Here is a 22,075-nt window from a genome sequence, read left to right as displayed (position 1 = left end):
CATCAGCTCTACGAACCTAGAGCTTCGTCAAAATACTAATTTTGTATGAGTTGTATCGCCCTACGAGCCTCCTTGGGTGCTATGACTGTGACATTGGTCCCAGGTTCGTAGAGTCAAACCATCAGCTTCCTCAAAATATTCATTTTGTATGAGTTGTGTCGCCCTACGAGCCTCCTTCGTGCTATCACTGTGATGTCGTGGTGCTAATCAGCACCACTAGGTTCGTAGAGCGAACCTTGAGCTTCGTCAAAATACTCATTTTGTATGAGTTGTATCGCCCTACGACCCTCTTTGGTGCTATCACTGTGACGTCGGTCCCAGGTTCGTAGAGCGAACCCTCAGCTTCCTCAAAATAGTCATTCTGTATGAGTTGTGTCGCCCTAGGAGCCTCGTTTATTGCTATCACTGTGACGTCAGTCCCAAGTTCGTAGAGTCGAATCATCAGCTTCCTCAAAATACTCATTTTGTATGTGTGCAATCACTGTGTCAGTCCCCGCACGTAGGAAGTACTTTGAGGAAATTGAGGGTTCACTTTACAAACCTGGTGATGTTCTTTCTTTTTCTTTTTTTTAACAACAAACTTTAAACGGCGTTTTGTGACGTCGGATGCCGTCCATGTATGATAATTGGTAAACGCCTTGCATTGATGTCCAATGGTTAAGTTCAGCGTCCACATCAGCATCAATATTTCTCCGTAGCGTCCATTGAATACCGGCAGCAATGTAGGTGGTTATATCAACGATTTTCTTCACAGAATTCAAGTCTTCTGGGGCTATGCGCCACACCGTGATCTTAAAGGATTCAGTAGCGTTTTGGCTATTTCCGCCCAAACACTTGGTCAGGAGATCGTCTCCAGAAAGATCTTTGTACATGCGAAGAATGCTAGACTCGATATCGGATGAAATGAGACGTGGTGGGTAATCGAAAGATTTTAAGGTATTACTGGCCTCGGCCATACCCCGCTCGCACCAGGAGTCGGCGTCAGCAGGGATCGCCTTCAATATTCCCCAAATGCCGGTTGTCGTGAATGGCTTCATGGCTTTTGTGGCTTCTTCTATTGGATTGATCAAGCCTAGGCTTCAACGTCGAAAGTGAGCGTAATGGGACTCGATCGTTTTGCCGTACATGTCGACCAGAAGAACTGAAGGCCTTAAATTATGACTACCGAATTTGTGAGAAAAAAAATCAAGAATACGGTTCCTGACAACCGCAGATTGACGTTTAACAAACTTTCTACGATGTTTCCGCAGATCTGCAGATCTTTGCTGTACGAAGCAACCGTAGGAATCATCTAGGAGAGTTTGGAAACTGGGCAAAGAAGCTAGCTGAGCAAGCCCAACATGTAATGACATCGTTGAGAGACTTTAAATCGACCATAAATGTCTGGTTGGTGGCTTAGATTTGGAACTAGCTGATCACAAAAAAGCCTAGTTGTTCTGGATGCTTCACGAAGTAATCGAAAAGAACAATTAACGAACCAATTTTCTATCTACTTTTGAAGCCAATGATCGAGACAATATTCGAGAGCCTAAAAGAAGCTTGGACAGAAGCAAGTTGGCGATCATAAAAAATTAGTTTAACGAGTTGCAACGTGGTCGGACGCTGGTTTTTGATGAGCACGACCTAAGTGTCCCGAAAACTGCTACCACGGAGGATAACGTGACAAAAATCCAGGATCTCGTATTGACAGACCGGCGATTCAAGGTGCGCGAGATACCTGAGACCGTAGGCATTTCAAAAGGCCGCATGAAACCGCGTTTGCTCACTCTGAACAACAAGCCCAACCGTAAAACCACTTCAGAGCAGCGTTTGACGCTGTTAAAGCGCAATCCGAAGGAGTTTCTGCCCCGTTTCATATGACCGTCGATGGAATATTAGTTAGTTCACTACTACACCAGAGTCTAAGGAACAGTGGACTCCACCCGGCGAATGTGCTCCGAAGAAGGCAAAGGCTGCCCTATCGGGCGGAAAAATGATGGCTACAATTTTTTGGGATTCACGAGATGTGATGTGAACCAGCAGCCTGTAGAAGGGCAAAAGGGTTACAGAGCTCTACTACAGCGAATTGCAGGAAAAAGGCCCAATTTGGCGAAGCAAAAAGTGCTTTTCTTGACGTGATTTTCGTTTTCATGGTTGTTTCTAGTAGGACGAAACAGCAAAAATGATACTGAATATCTCGGTAATGGATAACCATTCAATAAATGAAATTTGTCAAGCCAATCCTCTCACGACGTCTCAAGCATTTCGCTAAAGCTATATGATTTTAGGGATAGGGATTTTAGGGATTAGTAAACATTTTTCTATACTAAGGTTAGGGACAACAAAGTCTCTTCTTATGTAAGTCGAAACTTCAAAATCGAATCCTCACTATAAACTCAACTACGCAAAAAAACCCTATTCACATTTTCCAATCAGCTGATTACGCTTGTTATAACTTCTTGTCTTCAATGTAACAATTGCAACAAAAGCAACAATTTACGATAGGAACCCTGCGTACAATCAATTGCTTCGAGAAAGGCCTTATTTGCGCACGTATTCTCACTTACTCATCACATAATTAACATTATTGCCTTTGATTGAAACATTGAAACATGGACGGAGACAAAAAAAAATATAGACTTACTATCAAAAGTTCAAATACATTAACATTGTTTATTTCGTGCAGTCATCAATAGACAACAGACATAATATCAAATCAATGTTTTATGTATTCATTTTCATGTTTTCTTGTTGTTTTATCTGCTCTCATTGTTACTGGCGGTGATAGTATTGATGGGGTCTTAATAGATGAGTAAATTAATTTCCTATAAAAGTTGGATTGATTGTAAAGAGAGCGATAGTGTTGATAGAACTATTTTGATTGTCATGGTTGAGTTTGGAGTGAGATTGTTTAACAATCTAACAGATTTAATCAGATTTTTGCAGAAGATCTCGCATTGAAGAGGGAACAAATGGTTCCCGAAATACGGTGTATGCGGTGATTCAAAAAATGTTGACCAAAGAACTTGAGCTAACTGGGACACTTTGAACTTGGGTTGGGTGTGGTGGGCCCTTTTCATTGCATTAAAGTCTTGTGTAGCCTCAGCTCAAGAATGACGATCCGAAATTCCATCTCCAGGAAAAATCTGGTCCAAAATATGGTCTCTGTTTCCGCTGCACAGGTTCAAACATCCGCCGCTGTTTTTGATGCGGACTGATCATTTTTGGTTCCTATCTTGGGCAGATCTCAGACATGCCAGGAGGGCCATGCAAGATTGTTAAAGTGGTTGTAAGTGATCTTCCTAATCATTCCTGCAAACTAGTCCTTCTGGTGTTTTGACAGCTTCCGATATTCCGATAAGTTTTGCGGCTTTTTCAATATTTTCTGTAGCGGAAGCCTCCACGGGACGTTCCGGCCTGATGCCAAACGAAGATTCGTGGAGTTGGATTAAATCTTCCAAATTGCACAAGGTCTTTTTGACTGGGACACTGAGGGGGTTTAAAAGAGACCAGCACCTCACTTTCTGAGCTAGTCTTCTTAGTTCTTTTCTCTTCTTTCGGCAATAGAATTTTCTCGTAGTTTCCTCATTTTCTCAGCGTTCAGGTTGCCCGTCGTATTCTCAAAACCGTTATCTGAGATACATCCCCAAACGTGGGCCTCCGCAGGATGTTTTAAGATCCTTTGGAGCAATTCGTTCGAGAACGTGGTTCAGAGATGCTTGACGATTGGACAGCACTTAAAAAACGATTCTTTGATATTGACAAGGTTGCCTCAGTAATGGGGGTCCAAACGATCTCTCCACCCAGCATCGGCTTTTGCAAAATATTTCGATATTTCAGATTATAATCGACCGAATGTCTACGATTAGTTTTGTGTGATATCTTCAGTGCGTAGACGACTCGTTTTTCAATATTTCGAAAATCAACGAAACTTTCAGCTGATTTTTTTTGCAAAACAGAGATTTGCTCTTCAGTTCTCTGAATGTTTTTAGGTCTTTTTCGACCTTAACGTAAATTCGAAAATCGCTGTCAGGCTCTTCCACTCCGAAGGGGGTTGGGACATTGTCAAGGAGAAATGGGGAGTCTCCCTTCTTCAAACCCCGGTTAGTGACAAAAGTTTGAGGACGACCCATTGGAAGCATTGGAAAAAGGAAGATTTTTTTTATGGCGAATCGTGACTGGCGTCGAAAAGTCCAGAAGAGTTTACTACCACAATCCTAAACGTAAAAATCGTGGGCAAACCCCAGACAACCGTCAATAATGACACCGAAACACAACATTCATGGACACAAGGTGCTGCTCAGTATTTGGCGGGACAAGGGAGGGGTCATGTACTATGAGCTTTTGAAATCGAATGAAACAGTCACTGCCGATCGTTTAAACAAAAATTGGAGGATTTGAACCAGAATCTGACGCAAAAATGCCCAGCAATTGTAAACCAGTCGCCCGAAAACGTCCAGCAATTGCAATCAATCGGCCAAAAGTGTTGCAAAAGCGGTCAAGGAAATCCTGTTACTCTCCAGACATGACCCTTTCCGACTGTCACCTATTCCAGCCGATGCACCATGAATTCCGTAAATTTGAAAAAGTGCAAAAATGGGTCGATGGCTTGATCGCTGTGAAATCCTCTTCCTCAAAATTCAGACAAAAATCGTTTAAAATTAAGGTCCTAATATATCACTACAGTGAAGTTTGTCTCTTCAATCTTACCTTCTACGGGGGACGATGGGATGAGGAGAATATGCAGGAAGAAGGGGGAAATCCTTAGTTGCTAATCCAGTTGAACGGTTGCGGTTTTCAATTCCCTCCTTCCTCAAGAAGCTACGGCTTTTCAAAATGGGGCTACTTTGATGTCGAAAAAATATGATTGAATTTTGCATCCCACCTGTCAAGGAGGTAAAAAGGGAATGAATGGAGAAGTAGGAAATACTTTTTATGTAGCCTCGTTAAAAACTCGGGACTGCCATTTCCTCCTCAGGCAAAATTATAGTCCTTGAAGGTAATGCGGAAAGCAGGAGTGGGATATTTTGAAATTTTCATGGTAAGTTCGAATTTTCGGACCTCACTCTTGGGAAGAGAGAGACGTGTTAAGGAAGGAAGGAAATTGCTGAAAGTTCATGGCGGTCACCTCTTCTCGAAAAGTTAGGGTGCCCCAAAAGGCGACAATAAGTTAAGGGGGTTGAAGAGGGGAGTTTCCTCTTCATTCATTCCGCATCCACACAGCTGTCCAATGCAGGTTTTCTGCGGGTGAGAGAGAGAGTCTTCCTTTTCGGTCCTTATGCATGCCTTAATTATCTTTATTCATGCCTTCCTTTTCCTTATGCAAGTCTTCCTTTTTCTTATGCATGTTTCCTTTCCCTTATGCATGTCTTGCTTTTCCTTATGCGTATCTATCGTTTCCTTATGAATGCCTTCATTTTCCTTAGGCATGCCTTCCTTTCCTTATGAATGCCTTCATTTTCCTTATGCGTGCCTTCTTTTTCCTTATGCGTACTTTCCTTTCCCTTATTTCTGTCACATTTGTCCTTATGCATGCCTTTATTATTTCCACTCACTCCCGAGTGGGGCTGGTGATTCAGAATTTCCCCCGATGGTATCCAAAAATTCCCCTTTGAGGCATCATAACTTCTTAAGGAGACAGGGAAGTGACCGCCGCAATTTTTTAACGACGTTAGAGAGACAAACATACGCTTTCTGCCACCTAAAAATGGTAGGGGCGGTTATGTGGACTACCAAATTTTGGCATTACCATGAGTAAGAGTCTGTGCAGGTTGGTCTATCTTTTTCCTAGTTTAGAAAACAAGCAAAGTTCTTGTCGCTTTTGATCACGATTATTCCAAATAGCAAATCTGAACTGTAGTCAAGAATGGGGAAAACCGTGTTTAATTTTGACACCTGATTTCAGAAAAAGCCAAATTTGATGTATTTCCTTGTCTAGCCCTAATTTTTTTTCACGTGTCTCGTCAGGTAAACTAGGCTCGGGAATTTCAGTTAGTGGTGCAACGAAGAACGTAACAAGGGTCCAAAAGTTCTATAAACTTCTTTATCACCAGTGCCAGGCACTTCAATTTGGAGTAATGTGTCATAAAGGGACGTGATTGACAAGTGCTTTGTAGACTTTCTGAAGTGACCAGCAGAAAGAAAGGTTTCGACACTAAAATGCTGGCCAGTCTGTATGTTTTCATTTTTACTGTAGTAGCCATATGGACAATAGCCTCAGAGCGAAGGTGAGGCGGCATCTGATGAGTTCCCTCTGCCCTGACAACGAAACCGCCAGTAAATTTTTTTGGAAAAGTGAAGTATTCGCTGAAAAACGAGTGGTCTCTCTGCACAAGGAGGAAACAATTGGTTACTCCTCAAAATAAGTGCGGTCTACCACCAAATAGGTGGAGGATTGAGGATCACTCTAGCTTCAAACAAAGTTTCTGAATTGCCTTAATTTGGTTTGCACTCCAGTCGTATGTGTGCTCTATACCCAGTCTTGAGGTTGTACAATCTGTAACTTTTTAGGGCGCAATCTTTTACCTCTGAAGATTCTTACAGAGCATCAGAAAAGAGGAGCCAATGAGGCTGCTTTATCTGCAGAAAAAGGGGTTCAGTTTTGTTGGGACGAATTCTGCGATTCCTTTAAATAACCGCTCTGATGGCCCTATTGACAGTTCGATATATTTCATGAATGTTTTCCGCTAACCTCTTTGGGGGCTGAAAATCTTTTCAAATTTGACTCAAAACTAGAAACATATTCCACTCTCATCAATAATCAGAATAGATTAAGCCGCTTTCAGGGCAGTCTACTGATAGCGTTCCTACTTCAAACACGATCTAGATTAATTTGTAAAAATTTCCACTTGTTGGTCATTCAATGGCCAGTTTTTCTTCCAATACTAAAACTAATAACTTGCGGCGATAACTTTTGAACTGACCTAAGCTTTCCTAACAAATTACTGATTGCGCCACAACATCAACTGGATTATATTCGAAAAACTAGCCGAGAATTATTGCCAGCATTAAATCAATAACACTTCAAAGTACTTTAATTGAAAATCTACAACAAAATTTCCAGCGGAAAATGCCACGAGATTTTGACGATGCTTAGACGCCATTGAATTTTTTTACAAAACTTAGCAGTTCATCGTCATGTCTCAGCTCGGTATCATTTGTTTTTAATAATTTTTAGCTTTTGTGCGTTTCTCCTTTTTTTTTAACTTTTCCGGAACAAAACCCTTTTTTTAAAATTTAAACATAATAATTGCTAAAACGTCTCATTTCTGTCCGTAATTTCATTTCTTTTACATTTCATTAACGAAACATTTTAAGCACGGCGTACATCAGCAGTTGATTCTTTTTGACCTTCGGTGTCATCTAATCCCCTCCTCTAGTCAATTTTTGTGGAATTCACCTTTTCGGATCCAAAACGACAAAAGGATACCTTAACCATTATCAAGAAACCCAATCTCCAAAGAACCTTGTGGAATTCTCACGACAATCGGAATTTTTTGGAAAAGCCATTCAGATTTCGGAAACTTATGGATTTGGCAGAACCTGTCATAACAGCTCTTTAGAAGATAAGGCCCGACATCCAGGTTTCATGTTCAAAAATATTTGCCAAACCGTTTTGTGCAAAATACGAAGCTGGTACTGTCGGAGACGTCTTAGATAGGCTTTTATTTTTGAATTTAGTTTTACTACGTGTTCGCCAGATTAGGCGCTTTTATTTAAACTTGATAAAACCCTTAAGAGGTTTCCAAAAAATAAACATATCGCTGTGCTAATTTTTTTCCTGTGCCTTGTGTCCTGTTGATAATTTTTGGAGAAAACCCTACTCAACGGCACATTATCGCTCAGAAAGGGAGGAGAGCTTAATACTCAAACATTTTGGAAAACTGAAGGAGTGCAGACATTGGGCCATTAGCGAATGCGCAAAGAACAAATTTCAGCCCTTAAATTTGCTTTTTAGACCAGAATCTCCTTAGAATCTGCTGACATCGTAAGTCTTGCAGCAGAGCCTTCAACACAAGGGTTTCGCACTTGACAGCTTCCTAATAATAGCCAAGGTATGCTTTAGTCAAAACGAGTTTTTTAGTTTGCTTATTGCTGAAGTCTTCCCAATGCCCGTTCCTGACGGTCAACCTCAAACTTGACTCTTCCAGATAGGAGAGTACAGCATTGAATATCGAAACGAATCCGGCCAAGATATGGCAGCCAATACCTATTGTGATCACAATAGGCTCTGTGATATGTTCCTGCGGGTTGGCAATCAGCCAGGTCCGGCTGCTACGAATCCAATCCTGACTGTGAATTCTAAAGACAATTCGGCCGCTGCTGCGGCAGCAGCTATCCTTGCGGCAAACGATTACAATAATAGCAACTGGTTGAACAATGGATCTTTGTGTGATGCAACCTTGAATAGTGCAAGAAACAGGACCGGATATCTGAACAAGACTAAACGAAGACGGGTAATCCTGTCTAAACCTATACCTCTGATTTCAAAAAGTCCTTTTTATACTAACTTTTTTCTCTTTTCCTCTATTTCAGAATCAAACCTCATCCCGGGCAATAGTTCATCTACAGCAACAACAACAACAACAGACTGGCAATACCACCGGTGCAACGACAAATGCAAATACCTCACACGTTAATTTATTGAATAATACACTTAACAACAATCTGAATAGCATCAGTCAAAATGCTGCTATCAACAATACAACGACAAATTCTCAACTTCTATCAAATGTGATCGGTTCATCAATGCAAAACCTGCTAACCAATGGCTCAGCTACCGCAAATCCTACCGCTATCAATGGGGCGTCAACTAATCATCACATTCATCAACAACAGTCACATCGTCAACAACAGATAAATGGTCTTATCAATGGTACCAGTAACCTCAATGCTAATGTTAATGCCAATTTGTTGAACAACAACTATCAATCGGCTGTTGCTGCCGCTGTTGCATCAACAACACCAGCTTTGTTGCAACAACATATCAATGCTGTTGTAGTTGCACAACAGGAACAGCAGAAAATGTTGCATAATGCATTGTCACGGGCTGTATCACATCCCCAGGGTGCTGTTAATACGAATATGATGAATACGTTGATGAACACTCTTATGGATTTGGGACATCGTAAATTGGAACGGACACAGTCTGAACCGTTGGCTGCCCAGGTTAATACTTCGAGGTAAGTTGATTTTGTCTAACTTCTAGTTTTAAGCATTGGGCGGGACTCCTTCTACCTGGTATTCCCTTTTGACGAGTTCTTCAAATCTCAGTCCCAGCTCTTAGTTTTTTTTTAAGTAGGGACAGTTTCACAGCGGATCCTTTCTCGATCCTGAAGCGGTGAGGGCCACTTTTGTGGTTATCTCCTTTCGTGTGGCTCAGGCAGTTTCTATGGGATTGACACCTGGGATATTTTCAGACCAAGAGAGCATCGAAACCTTTTCAACAGGAAAACCTGATTTTCTTTCATCCTTCGGGCTCAGTTTTTTCCTGATCCCCCCATCCAACATCATTTGCCACATCCCTGCGTGACTTATCTCATTCCTATGACTGAAGCTGGCGAGACTTCCATATTTTTATGAATATCATTTCCCAAAATTGTTCTGCCTTCCAAGTGTTGGGTCCTACATTAGACCCGTTTCATTGATCGGAGGTCATTTTCTGCGGGAAAAAGACACTAAAATAAATGTAAAAACTTGAGTGCCGAAAAATTTTGAATACGTCAGACAACCTGTCACCAACATTTCCGCGCGTCAAAAATGAAAGTGTGACATATATCGACCGAGTCAAGAAACTGGTGCTCCAAAATTGCCACTCTGGTTCCTCAAAAACCATCCTTCTCTCATGAGTCAGCTCTTCATATTTTGGTTTATCCTTTGTACATAAGGACATCCCAGCATGGCTTGTGCCAAAAGCAATTGCATCACAAAGAATTACTGAAAACAGGTTGGAAGAAGCGACCAGCGTGGTACCTTGCGGTTTTCCAAGGTTGGGAGCTCAAATTCCCACTTCATGAGACTGACAGTTCACTGATCTATGAAGGGAAGGCCTTAGAATTATTTGCAAAGTTAAAGAGTAGTTTTCTGTCTGATATTTGTGGCAGCTGTTCATGATTAAAAAACAAAATCCGATTGGAGTGACACTATCTGGAGCCGCCATTCAACCACCAAACCATCAATGCGGAAACTTGTTTGTTTTTGTGAACGGGAGACACGCCGACAAATATCTGGAAATTATGATACCATAATATCAATATCAAGCCAGGGTCGTTCAGCACGAATAGTACCCACGATTGTTACTAGAAAGCTCGGAGCCTTGGTTAATACCAGTCTCGGTTACCGGGCTGTTCTGGCTGACACAACCTTAAACGAAGATTTATTTCAACGTGCGGTCTGGGTGGGTGTCCGTGGACGTTTTGGTTAGAAGGTAACCATAACACTGAGTAGGTCACATTTTAATAAAGGACAATCTCACTATCCCAAAGTGGCCGGCGAGTGGGTTGTCTTAGAAAGGTGTGAGGAAGCACAATAGAGGTGGAGTGTAGGCTGGCGAGAAGACCTGGAGGGAGCTGAAGCACACCTCCGGAAACCGAAAACTACAAAGAAAACGGACAAGTAATCTGCGGATTTTCAACAACCTCAAAGAGAGCGGGAATGCGCTCAAACTTAGCACGACTTCTATCGAGTGGAAAGGCGATTTCACCGACGTAGACAGGAAGCTTGAGGTCTGGGTACTCGGGAAGTACAGAGATTACTCTCTGTCAACTCTATCAATTGCGGAAGTCAGTAGGATGAAATTCGATGCTAACCCTGCCGCGAGACTGAAGAAAATCAGACTTTCGGCACATTGTGTAATTTCCTATTTAATTTCTACGCCGTCTAGTCTAAGCTCTCTAAGTAATCAAAGCTACGCTTTCTAGTGGATGGCAATATGGTGGTCTATGGGTCTCAATTCTCCATACGCCAAGGCTAGGACGGCTTGTAGTTCATTCTTCCGACCTTCTTTTTTTGGGTTTTGGGTTATGATATTACTTCAGGCATTTGACGAATGTATAACACGTTGGCAGACACGGCCTTTCTTTCAAAAGATTCACCACAATATATCGAGTTGATCCATAAAAGATGCTGAGAGCAGTTCAAGCATCGACATTGTTACCACCCAAAGGCATCTTTTTCAATAGCGCTCTGATCCAAATCGGGGTCTTGGCCTCCAGAATATATTCTCATTTACTTCCCTGTCTGCGTTAATTGAACCTCCCCAAGGTTTCCAAAGTTTTTCAGTGGTCACCTTTTTTGAATTTTTATCTCCAGTCTACGCTTGAGTCTCGTCATCCACGCTATCTATGCACTTGACGTGTCCAGTCCATTACATTTGAACAATTTTTTATAATGCATGGAGGTATGGGTCGTCATAAATGGTATGCACGTCTTCACGACTATACCCGACTCTCTCCAGTCTGATCCATCTCGCGCTGGTCCGAGTTTAAGGCGTCGTATTCGAATCCGAAAGTGTTGATTTTGTTGTCTAATATCTCCGTAAGAGTCAATGCTTCGTATCCTTACGTACGAGTAACACAGACCACGTCAAGACGACTAATTTTCCGTTGTTCCTGAAAGTATATTTTTTATCTATCAAATTTCGATATTTCGGGAACCAGTTGCCCTTTTCAGTAGGTTTGTTATCGTTTTGCCTTTTTGTGCACTTTCTTCGATTTCATCCTCGAACCTTATTTATTGCTTCCTTTTTAAGGATCGATTGGTTTCGGTGATTTTTTTGGCCTTAATGAAGTTTACATTTGTTTTTGCGAAACACCTAGGAACCACTTCTAGTCACTCTTCTCCCGGGGCGGATATGTGAAGTAGCGTTGGCTTGTTTCTCCCCTGGACGAAACAGTCTTTTTATATGGTTTATAGTTATTCGAAAGTGGTCTCTCTGGGTCTGCCAAAGAATTGTCAATAGGAGGGAGTGTCATTAGGGGTGCTGGGGGTCGTAGAAAGAAAATCCAGGCCCGGGGTAAAAAAATCCCCGGGTCTGGGGTGGAAATTGTGCGAATCCCCGCTGTTCGGGCAGAGTGAAAACTAGGTCCGTGTGCAGTGTATCCGTCGAACAACCGGAAAAGACACAGGAACGGGCATGAGGCGGGTGAGAAAGAATATTTGGCCAAAGCTGGTATACCTGTCATTTCAATCTGCATGGTTGAGGTGACGCTGGACATCAAATTAAACGAGTCTGGTGAAAGTTCTTCCCCAAAAAAAAAAATATTCTATTCATGAAAAAAGGGTTCTGCTTCTAAGTTTCATTATTCACTTTCTGCAAAGTTTCTTCAAGTTCGAGCAAAGAAAATGAAGTGTTTTCCACACCTACGCGACAGATACTCAGTTCTTGCTCTGTGTACCGCAAATCAGAAGCATATCGAGCTGACAATGATATTTTTTTTATTAGCGACAAAGCTGATCTGTCGTTAGCCGTTAAATCATCACTCTGTTTTGTGAAGGCTGTGCCCCTTCAAATTTTTCTGTGGATTTTTCTTGTCAATCAAACTTACCGAGCTATCGCTGTCGGTCCCTGGCAAAGTGCTTCAACTCAGGCTACAATTTTTCGAGAAGCTTGCACTCTTCCTCTTCCCTACGCCACCAATTCTAGGGCGAACCATTCGCCAGCTGTCTTAGGATAGTGGGTTCTATTGCATGGCATAGCTCGGCATAGTGTTATCACCTTTTCCGAATGTGTGACCTATCCACTGTTGTTTTCGTCTTCGACTCACGGGTGCCTGGCCTGTGCGCTAGACATGTCATTCCTAAACAAAATTTTACTGTATTAGCTGAAATTAGTGTAGGTTTCGATCAAAATATAATTCACCCCTTGTCGGGTTTTGAATTAAACAAAAAGAGCTAAGTGTCACCTGTAGCCGCGTTCGGCCACTCTGCTCCACTGGGTAGTGGCATTGAGGCTGCGTCTGATGAGATCCCCTCGACCCTGCGATCGGAACCGACCACGCAAAAACAAACAATTTTTTTAAAAGTATTGGGAACATGCCCTAGAAAAGAGTAGTCCTTGCGCTAAGCAGAAGAAGCGAGTTGCTTCTCAAATTAGTACGGTCCGCCATTAAGTAGATGGCGGGCTCATGACAACTCATTCCTTAGCAAAATTTTACTCTTTCTTTGTTCGACGCCACGCATTTCTCGGACGACCAATTCACCAGCCATCTTGAAATAGTGGAATTGTCCCCGGTATAGAGTTGTCGCTTTTTCCGAATGTGCGACCTTTCCACTGCCATTTCCGCCTTCTGCTCACGTGCATCTGGACTGGGCTGTACGCCGATGAAGGTCATTTATAATTGTGGCATTCTTAGGGTTGTCGAGTGCTGGTGGAGAGGGCGGATTTCCTAGGGCACGGAATAAAAAATTTCTATGCAAAAAGGGGATAATTGGAGAGGAGCCTGCTAAATTTTCATACTAGACCCGTATGATTTTCACCCCGGGCTCAGTTTTTTTTTGGGCTACTCGGGAGGACATTGGCGCTGAGCAATCTCAACTTAATGGTGGTGTCGAGATATCCAGATTTTTGATAAAACGACGAAAACTGGTTTAACGCTGTTAATGTATTGAACGATATTAAGATTCGTTGCCGCCATCGTCAGAGACAATGCTATCTAGGTGTACATATTGTTCGACGTTTTCGAGGTTGTGCTCCTTAATGCTGTCTTGCTTGTCGTAATGGCATTTGGCAGTAGTTGTTCGTATGTCCTTTTTAGGGTATTAGTTTTTCGTCTCTCTTTTGTAGCGTCACAATTTATTGGCCAGACCTTGAGAAGTTTGGACTTAATGAAACTCACACCTTCGTTCGTCTGTAAGTTTTGGAGTCTGTGATAAGGAGCTTGGATGTGTTCACAATGAGCAAGGACTCTATATTCCTTGCTTCCAGGGCTTTTTTCTTTGATAAGAACGGAATGTGATCATAGATCTGTAACATCATAGTTAACCCATGTCTTTCCTTAGATCTATTCAAGAAGTAATAGACAAATTTCTCAAGTTGCTCTCCTGTTCGGCTTAGTTTTGTTGTGAATGATATGCAACAGTCCTTGATTTTACTAAGTAGCAATGTGAACGCAGCAACTCCTAGTGGAGCTGGAAGAAGGTGCCCCTTCTGCGAATTTGTGCAACCCAGTGCCTCTGTGAATTTTTCTGGGCTACACCGATAAAATTGCAAGGACCTTTCCAGAGTCTTTCGGGCGTTTTGTGTAAAACAAAACAAAAATCGGTTTACTGTCTGTTCGTCTCTCTGCCTGTCACACGCATTTTTCTCGGAGACTAGCAACGATTGACATCAAATTTGGTGGAAAGGTGGGAACTACAGTGAGTCACATCCGCATACAGCGAGTTATATCCGTTACGTCAAATTTAAGGAGAGGTCCCTATATATGCAGGGGGGGGGGGGTGTGTCATGTGGGGTATCAAATGAAAGGTCTCGGTTAGAACTTTCTGAAGTTGGTCTTAGCTTGGTCTTGGAAAGGCGGGGGAATTCTGGGGGTCGAAATTGATCATTTATTCAACGAAGCCATTCTCAGAAACTGCCTAGCCGAAAAATCAAGAGGCTACCACTATATGGTGGCTAGGCTTCGATGGGACAAATTCACACTCAAACGTCCTTATAAAAGAAATACACAAAACCTCCAGCTTCCGGTTTGATGACTTGTTGTTTACTTAGCATATATTCATCGAAGATATTGTCAGGCCTTTTATAATCCTCTAGAGTCGTTCGACGATTAGTTAACGAGCGGCGACTATTATCGTTCCATTGACCTTGCGGTGTTTTCTTTTGATTCCTTTGTGGGCTTCTGTGAACTGAAAAAATCAGTTTTAACTCCGCTTTTTGGTTCATTGAGGGTCGGTAAGTCTTCCCTGAAAATACACTTCAGCTGCAGATGCCCTTGCTTAAGTTTTTTTTGTGAAATCTTCCCTTAGTCATCGTCGTGAAAAGATCTTTGGTATTTTTTGCTTGTATTTCTACAGGGTTTCCTTTGGACAGTTCGCACGGGTCGTCTACTGTCTTAGAGTCCTTTTCAGGGCTCTATTTGCAGGGACTTAGCCATCTGAGCCATTTGCTACTTTGCTTTCTCTCGTCTTTTTCTGATTGATTAGTGAATACACCCAAAATTATTTTATTTTTTTTTCTACCAGCTCAAAATCTGATGTCATCTAATTCCCAACTCTTTTCTTTAACTTTTTCAGATACAAGACCGAATTGTGCCGTCCATTTGAGGAAGCTGGAGAATGCAAATACGGCGAAAAATGTCAATTTGCTCATGGTGCTCATGAATTACGCAATCTACAACGTCATCCAAAATATAAAACCGAATACTGCCGAACATTCCATAGTGTTGGATTTTGCCCATACGGACCACGCTGTCATTTCGTCCACAATGCCGATGAAGCGCGCAATGTTACCCGTAACAATATGAATACAGCTGCCTATACACGTCTAACAGCAGCAGCAGTTGCAGCTGCAACTGCAGCCGCTCAAGCTCAACAGAATGGCGTAACAAACGGAACTGGGTTGATGCAACATCAGCTACCCTTGAGTCCACCATTGAGCATGTCAACAGGATCAGATCGTGCTTCACCAACCGGTTCGCTATCATTAAGCCCAACCAATTCAATGGCGAATTTTGCATTTGTAGATCAGATTAGCCCGGCTAATTCAGTTTTGACACAGGGTGCGTTCAATTTCAATAGTCCACCAACTAGTCCACATGGCAATTCGCCAGTTACCACACCATCTCCACCACCACATGGTCTTTTAAGTGGCGGAGTATCTCCTTCAATGATGTCGACTTCATCAGTCGCATCGTCTTCATCTTCTTGCTCCATGGGGGGCGGTGCATCCAATCTGACAACGCAATCTGCACAACAGCAGACTTCCAGTCAAGCTCAGAGCTCTGTTCAGCTCCATAATAAACTATCACAGAACCAGTTGCAACAGCAACAATCACAAAATCAACAGAGCGCCACACTCGCTCAGCAAAGTAGCGTAGGCAATCTTGTTAATAATAATCCTAATAATAGTGTAACCTCAGTAAGCAGCAGTGTCAGCGTCTCAGGCGCAGCTAGTGTTACCGATGCAGATGCACGTCTTCCAGTTTTCAATCGTTTGAGTTCAACTGTTGATGCTTTCACAAACTTGAGCATCTAAAAAAGTAGAGAGAGAGTCGTCCTATCCCTAAACTCTCCCAGTTGAACTCCTCTCCTTTATTACTCTTATATAAACCTTAAAAATTCACAAAAAACACTATCAATCATTCTTATGTAATTATTTTAACGAAGAAACAGCAAAAATCTTGTATCTATTGAACTCGCATCGTATTATATGCGTTCCCCGCTTTTCGAGGGAGAGAGGAGAAAGCTATACATTATTATATTTAGTTTAGTAAAGTATATATTAAACTTCGCCGTTGATACAGTAAAATTTCAATAGCACTTTACTAGGTGATGGTAAGAAAAGTAGGGACGAGTATTTACCGTCCTGGCGGCATTGCTGCCTATTCTGGCGTGCGGCTGCCTTAATTTTTTTTATAGCTCCACGAAAAACGCATCCTTGGTACGATGCTTCGCTATTGTGCGTAAATTCAAAACATGTCATTGAACGACCTGTATTTTTTTTTTTGGATAAAAACGAAGGGATGTGGTGCAAATCAAATCATATTAACTAAAAAATACTATTATTTAACTCTGCTGTGTGATTACTAGATATATGTATCTTGGCGCAAAAGGCCGTAGTGTGCTTCCGACCCCCGGGACAATATATAGACAATGAATGTATATATTTTCTTAAATTTCACAAAAACGCGGTTCAGAAACATGAATAAGGTTCTAAGGTTTAGTGATGAAGCAGATATTGGGGGTCGTGAGAGGAAAAAATCGCTCAAAATTACAGATGAGTTGTAGGACCGCCCACAAGTTTCGTGGGTTTTCCGTGTGACACGAAATCTTGGCGTGTGATGTAGTTGTCTCTTCTTCAATTTTAATTTATCCAAACTACGAAAATTTATTATTTTTCTCCCTAGATTGTAGGCATACGCACATATACGTCCAATGAAATTCTGTTTTAATACCATCCCAGCCTTATTCACTTGCAAGTTTTTATATACGTACCTTAATGATTCCTTTATAAACATCAGATTTCATTTTTCGTATGTTTTGAAGTGAAGCGATATGCACAGATCTCAAAAGCTGAGCAAGCTAAATCAATTCAGGCGACATTGCCCGGAAACGATCCGGTATCAGATGTATTGAATTTTGTGTGTAAGTTAATTAGATTTAGAGGAAAATTTGGTACAATTTGTCTGATACGCATCGGTCTCCGAAAGAATCGAATAGAATGTGACATGCTCGATGGGAGTCAGAAGCGTTTTTGAATAAGTCCCGTCCCTTGACACCTCGCTGTTCGGGCCTTGTATCCCATTGTATCGCGAGAGTCCTTCATAGCGGACTCAAGGGAGCCGGAATCTACTCAGTTCCGTTTTTATCTGACCAAAAGACCATTGTCATAGCCCTGATGAGTTTGAATTGAATGACGCGCACGTAGCAGTTTTTTTTGCTGTCGTTTTCAACACTTTTTAATTACAAACTAATTATTTAATATATTTTTGAGTCGATTTTTTACACATTTTCATAAAAATCTTTCTTATAAATTTTTACGCATAATTTTTTTTTTAATAGTGTATTTTCCATTTATTCTTCTTCCCCTACATTTTTTCTACTTGTAATTATATTTGTAGTGATATATCATGTGTGGTAATAAATTTAGGTAGATGCGAAGAAAGAAAGAAAACTAGAAGAAAAAACCGAACGCACAAAATCATGTTGTCGTTGAAGTAATCTAGATATTTTGATATAACCCTTTTATAACTTAAAAAAAATATAAGTAATTATTTGAAACGTTCTATATAAATATATATATATATATAAATATTTACAAGCAAAGGAAACATTTTTCTCAAGTGCCTTATTATTTTTAATTTATTATTTCTTAGATACTGTGTGGATTATTCGTGCTTTTCTTGAGTTCTAATTCTTTAACTGAACATTTAATTTTCATTAAAACGAGAACACATACGACTTCTTTGATTCCATTTATATCCCTAAACAAAGCTGCGTTTCAAAACACAAAAAAATAAGGATTAAGAAAAGAAATATCTTTAGCTTTCTGAAAAAACCCTAGTTTTTAAGTTATTTGTCTTCCGAAAAACAAAAACAAAAAACAAAACGAAAACTCTTGCTTTCATTTTATTTTTGATAATAATTTGCAATTCTTTATTTGATATTGATATATTTTTATTTTACACATTCTAAATATAATTTCATATATTTTGGTTTTCTCGATATTTACGATTGGTAAAAGCTTTTTTTGTAGATTGCTCCTGCTATTAAAACTATGGTTTCATATTTATTAAATTAAATATTTAAAAACGAAAATGAGAATGAAAAAAATATCAAAGCAATGAAGTTCATAATTAACTATATATTTTTATACCTCTTGTAACACAATGCACACAATTGTGAAATCAAATCTAAAAAATAAAAATAATTTAATGGAATATTTATTGATACATTATTTTGGTTTCTTTACCTACAATTAAGATTTTTACATAAACATATATATATTATGTTACGGAATATAAATACCATTCAAACAAAATACAATCAAAAATACTTTATGCTTCTTAAATAGTACATAAGACAATAAAAACAATTTTACACGTAAATTATAATTGATTTAATTATTTCGAGCTACAAAGAATAAATGAGACCTTATATAAAAGACAAAACTATTGTGTGAGCCTGTATTATGTAATATGTAATATTTAATTTTTTTTATATTCAATACTTTATTATATATATTTTTGCTAATTTATTACATACTCTATCTTTTTTTTTGTATCTTTCACATTGCTACTTGAATCAGTCGTGAAAAAACACTGAATTGCATTGAAAATTACGAAACTGAACTCTAAACAAGTGTAAATTCCAGACAAGGTTTCTTTTGTGCTTTTGCCCGGATTATTTTTCTTCAAAAGAAGGAATTTGCAATTTAATTTTTATCCGAATAAATATTGTGAAGTTGTTCCTTTTTCAAAAATTAAACATTTCCTGTTTTTGGTTTACATTGAATAGCAAATGTATATAATTTTGATTTTCGGTTTCCTTGTACACCAACTTATCCTTTACAATATTTGTCTTGAATTCACGATTTAGATTAACTCTGCCCCCCACTCCCCCCGTTTTGAATTCGTTTTTGGGAAAAATATCCAAGAGAAAGTGAAGAGAACACTGAGAACGAAAAACAAATTGTGTTAATTTTTTAGATTTGTAATGCATTAAGAAGTGAAATAATTTATATATTTATACTATTTTTTTGTAAATTATTTAAAAATAAAAACTTGATCATGAATACATGCGATTATTTAAATGGAAAATCCAAGTGTTTTTTCTTAGATTTTGTTTTTCAGATATGTGAAGTTTGTAGTAGAAAGACTCGACTCCTGATGATCATCTTTTTCTTCAGCCTTTGTCCCGTTCACAAGCGGGGTAGGCTCGTCGTGATCGGTTTCGCTATTGGTTCAATCAAATGCGTTCAATCTGAATGCAATCGCGAGGTTTTTGAATCTCTATCCAGCGTATCAAGCCAACGTTGTTTTGACCGGCTTTTTGGTCGCTTACCATCGACTTCGCTGTTCAGACCAATTTTGGCAAATGAATTCTCGTTGGCGCGAATTGCGTGACCATACAATTGGATGTGATCAAAACGTGTCACGCTGCTAGTCTAAAACCCGAATAAATCATGTATGTTGGCTGCCAACCCTCTAAAAAAACTATTGTTTACCTTATAAATAATATTCAATAGTGGGTGTTATATGCGATGGGTGTGCAGCGAAGTGCGGATTTTGTCGCGCGGAATGATGGATATAATCATCAATAAGGATTGTCATTAGCGAGAGAGCATTTTCAGAACCACTCTCGCGGACTACCAATAAGAGTCTGGCCAGAACAGTATACACAGGAGGGGAAACTTGTCAAAAAAGCAGAACAAAAAATCATCCAGTTTGGGACCGAGTCAAGATCGCAGTGCGTCCTCTTAATATATTGTATTTCTATAGGACTTCTGTATTGGCGAATCCATGTAACTAAGCAACCAGCTATAAACAACCACTGCAAACATACATAAATACAATCGGAAACTGATTAAGTATCATTGCAATATTATTCGGATCGTCGCCGCCTACGATCGGTTTTGGCCCCAATCAAAGATGCACTAATGGCATCAGACAAATGGGAACCAATACCAGTGATGCGCAGAACGCAACTGCGATTCTGACTGAAAAGCCCCGGGCACTATATTTTTTGTCTGGCAAAATTTCAATGCTCTCCTAGGTAATTGGAGTTTGGCTTTATTTTGCGTGACAATTTTGCTGTTCGGTCTCGAATTCGTTACATGGAATGGTGGCCTCACACGACAAACAAAGCAGCTTGCACAATCTAATGGAATTCCTAACAAGCCCCTTTAGGACAATGGAAGGTTTGAACATACACCAAAAGTTACAGAAAGTAGACACACTCACTGTTCAAGACACTACAGTATACATCTTCTGCGGGACGTGGTCCTGTACTTACAGTTGTCGTACCTGCAGTTATTACTGACGGCTGCATATATTACTCCACAATAACAAAGTTACAACCCAGGCCAACAAGCTATCGATCGATGTATTACCCTTTCTACCTACGACCAATTCGTTCCGGGTAATGGAAATGCTCGCCCACGCTCGATGCTATTCACCACGGCTCAATTAAGGGTGAGAAATGCTTCGCAAGAAATGATAATGCTAAGAGCACTGAGCGGCTCGGGCTTACAACGAAGTTTGATTACTGAATCAGCCATCCAATTACTTGGGATACACCGCAAGTATGCTCGAATCGAAATTTGCGATCTTTGAACAGCATCGGAAATTCAAACTATTTCAGGATCAACTACGATGAACAGCTGTATTTTGAGCTTAATCCTGGACAATTTGACCAATTCAATAGACTGTCAATCACAGAACATCATTGTTCGGTGAACATATTATAAAATATTAGTGCTCATCCTAACTGCATCTCGAATGAGATTCACGAGCGCGCAAGTAACTTGCAACTGGCTATTTTTAATGTCCTTACTATTCTGTATTATCCCAAGTCCATCCGCTATTACAAGAGCACCTCCACAAACTTCAAGGAGCATCGACATATAGTCGACACACAAAAAGCCTAAGCAGTTGGTACAAATCAACACCACTAACTTGAACCAACCATTCGTACACATCGCAACGGAAGCATTTTTTTAACAGGAAGATAGCTTACTTTCGGAACCCCTGACGCAAGAAGGCGAGTTACAATCCAAAATATCGGCTTCAACATGGCATCAAATACATCATACCATCATCTTGGTTTGTGCTTATAAGTGACCCTGAGAAGGTCCAGGTAACAATCAGGGAGTAGGCGCTTGATGTTTTTATATATTGTCTTTGCAATGTCTTCTTTCTTATTCCATTGGTAAATTTGTTTCTAAAACCGAATTGATGGACTGATATACTCCATCTACTAACGCTCCTTAGCATCTCTCTGACAATGTTGTCCGGCGAGAGCTCCCCTGTGTCTGCATAAAGCTGATGACCTTTCACAAGAGAATAAAATGTGTTCGGCGTCGTCCACCAGTCCATTGCTGAACACAGCAGGAGACCGTGCCTTCTCAATCTTGTGCAGGTAAGACTGAAAACCTCCAAACCCACTTAGAAATTCGGTAAGAAAGTAATCAATCTTACCATGCGTACGGTGTAACTACGGATCTAGCACTAAGTCGAACGCCGCCCCGAACCCAAATGGCAGCGGTACCCGATAAGTTGAGATGCGATGAAGCCAGTTTTCTTTTCTGGTATTGGTCGCTGATTACACTAGATCAGCTTTTACCAGACTGACGAGAAATACCCTTTGGTCCACATTACTAAAAGAAGCCATCAACAGCACCAAGCATTACAAACCATCCTTAATATCATCTCCTAAAACT

At 40.4% G+C, this 22,075-nt stretch overlaps 1 protein-coding gene across 2 annotated transcripts in view; it reads left to right on the top strand.

Moving 5' to 3' along the window:
* Positions 1–19,431, top strand: part of LOC119653921 (protein TIS11) — a 109,592-nt gene extending 90,161 nt beyond the window's left edge. Inside the window, exons 1-4 of one of the 2 annotated variants that reach the window (XM_038059080.1) lie at positions 7,098–8,033; positions 8,130–8,435; positions 8,515–9,161; positions 15,211–19,431. In XM_038059080.1, the coding sequence (XP_037915008.1) occupies positions 8,175–8,435; positions 8,515–9,161; positions 15,211–16,171 (1,869 nt within the window). In that variant the 5' untranslated portion in view covers positions 7,098–8,033; positions 8,130–8,174 and the 3' untranslated portion in view covers positions 16,172–19,431. Of the gene's footprint in view, positions 1–7,097; positions 8,034–8,129; positions 8,436–8,514; positions 9,162–15,210 lie in introns of those variants that run through there. The other variant, XM_038059081.1, reaches the window with a different exon arrangement.
* The last annotated feature ends 2,644 nt before the right edge of the window (positions 19,432–22,075 follow it).

The sequence above is a fragment of the Hermetia illucens genome, chromosome 4 (genome assembly GCF_905115235.1).
Source record: "Hermetia illucens chromosome 4, iHerIll2.2.curated.20191125, whole genome shotgun sequence".
In the NCBI taxonomy this organism is placed as follows: Eukaryota; Metazoa; Arthropoda; class Insecta; order Diptera; family Stratiomyidae; genus Hermetia; species Hermetia illucens.
This window is presented reverse-complemented; position numbering and strand designations above follow the sequence as displayed.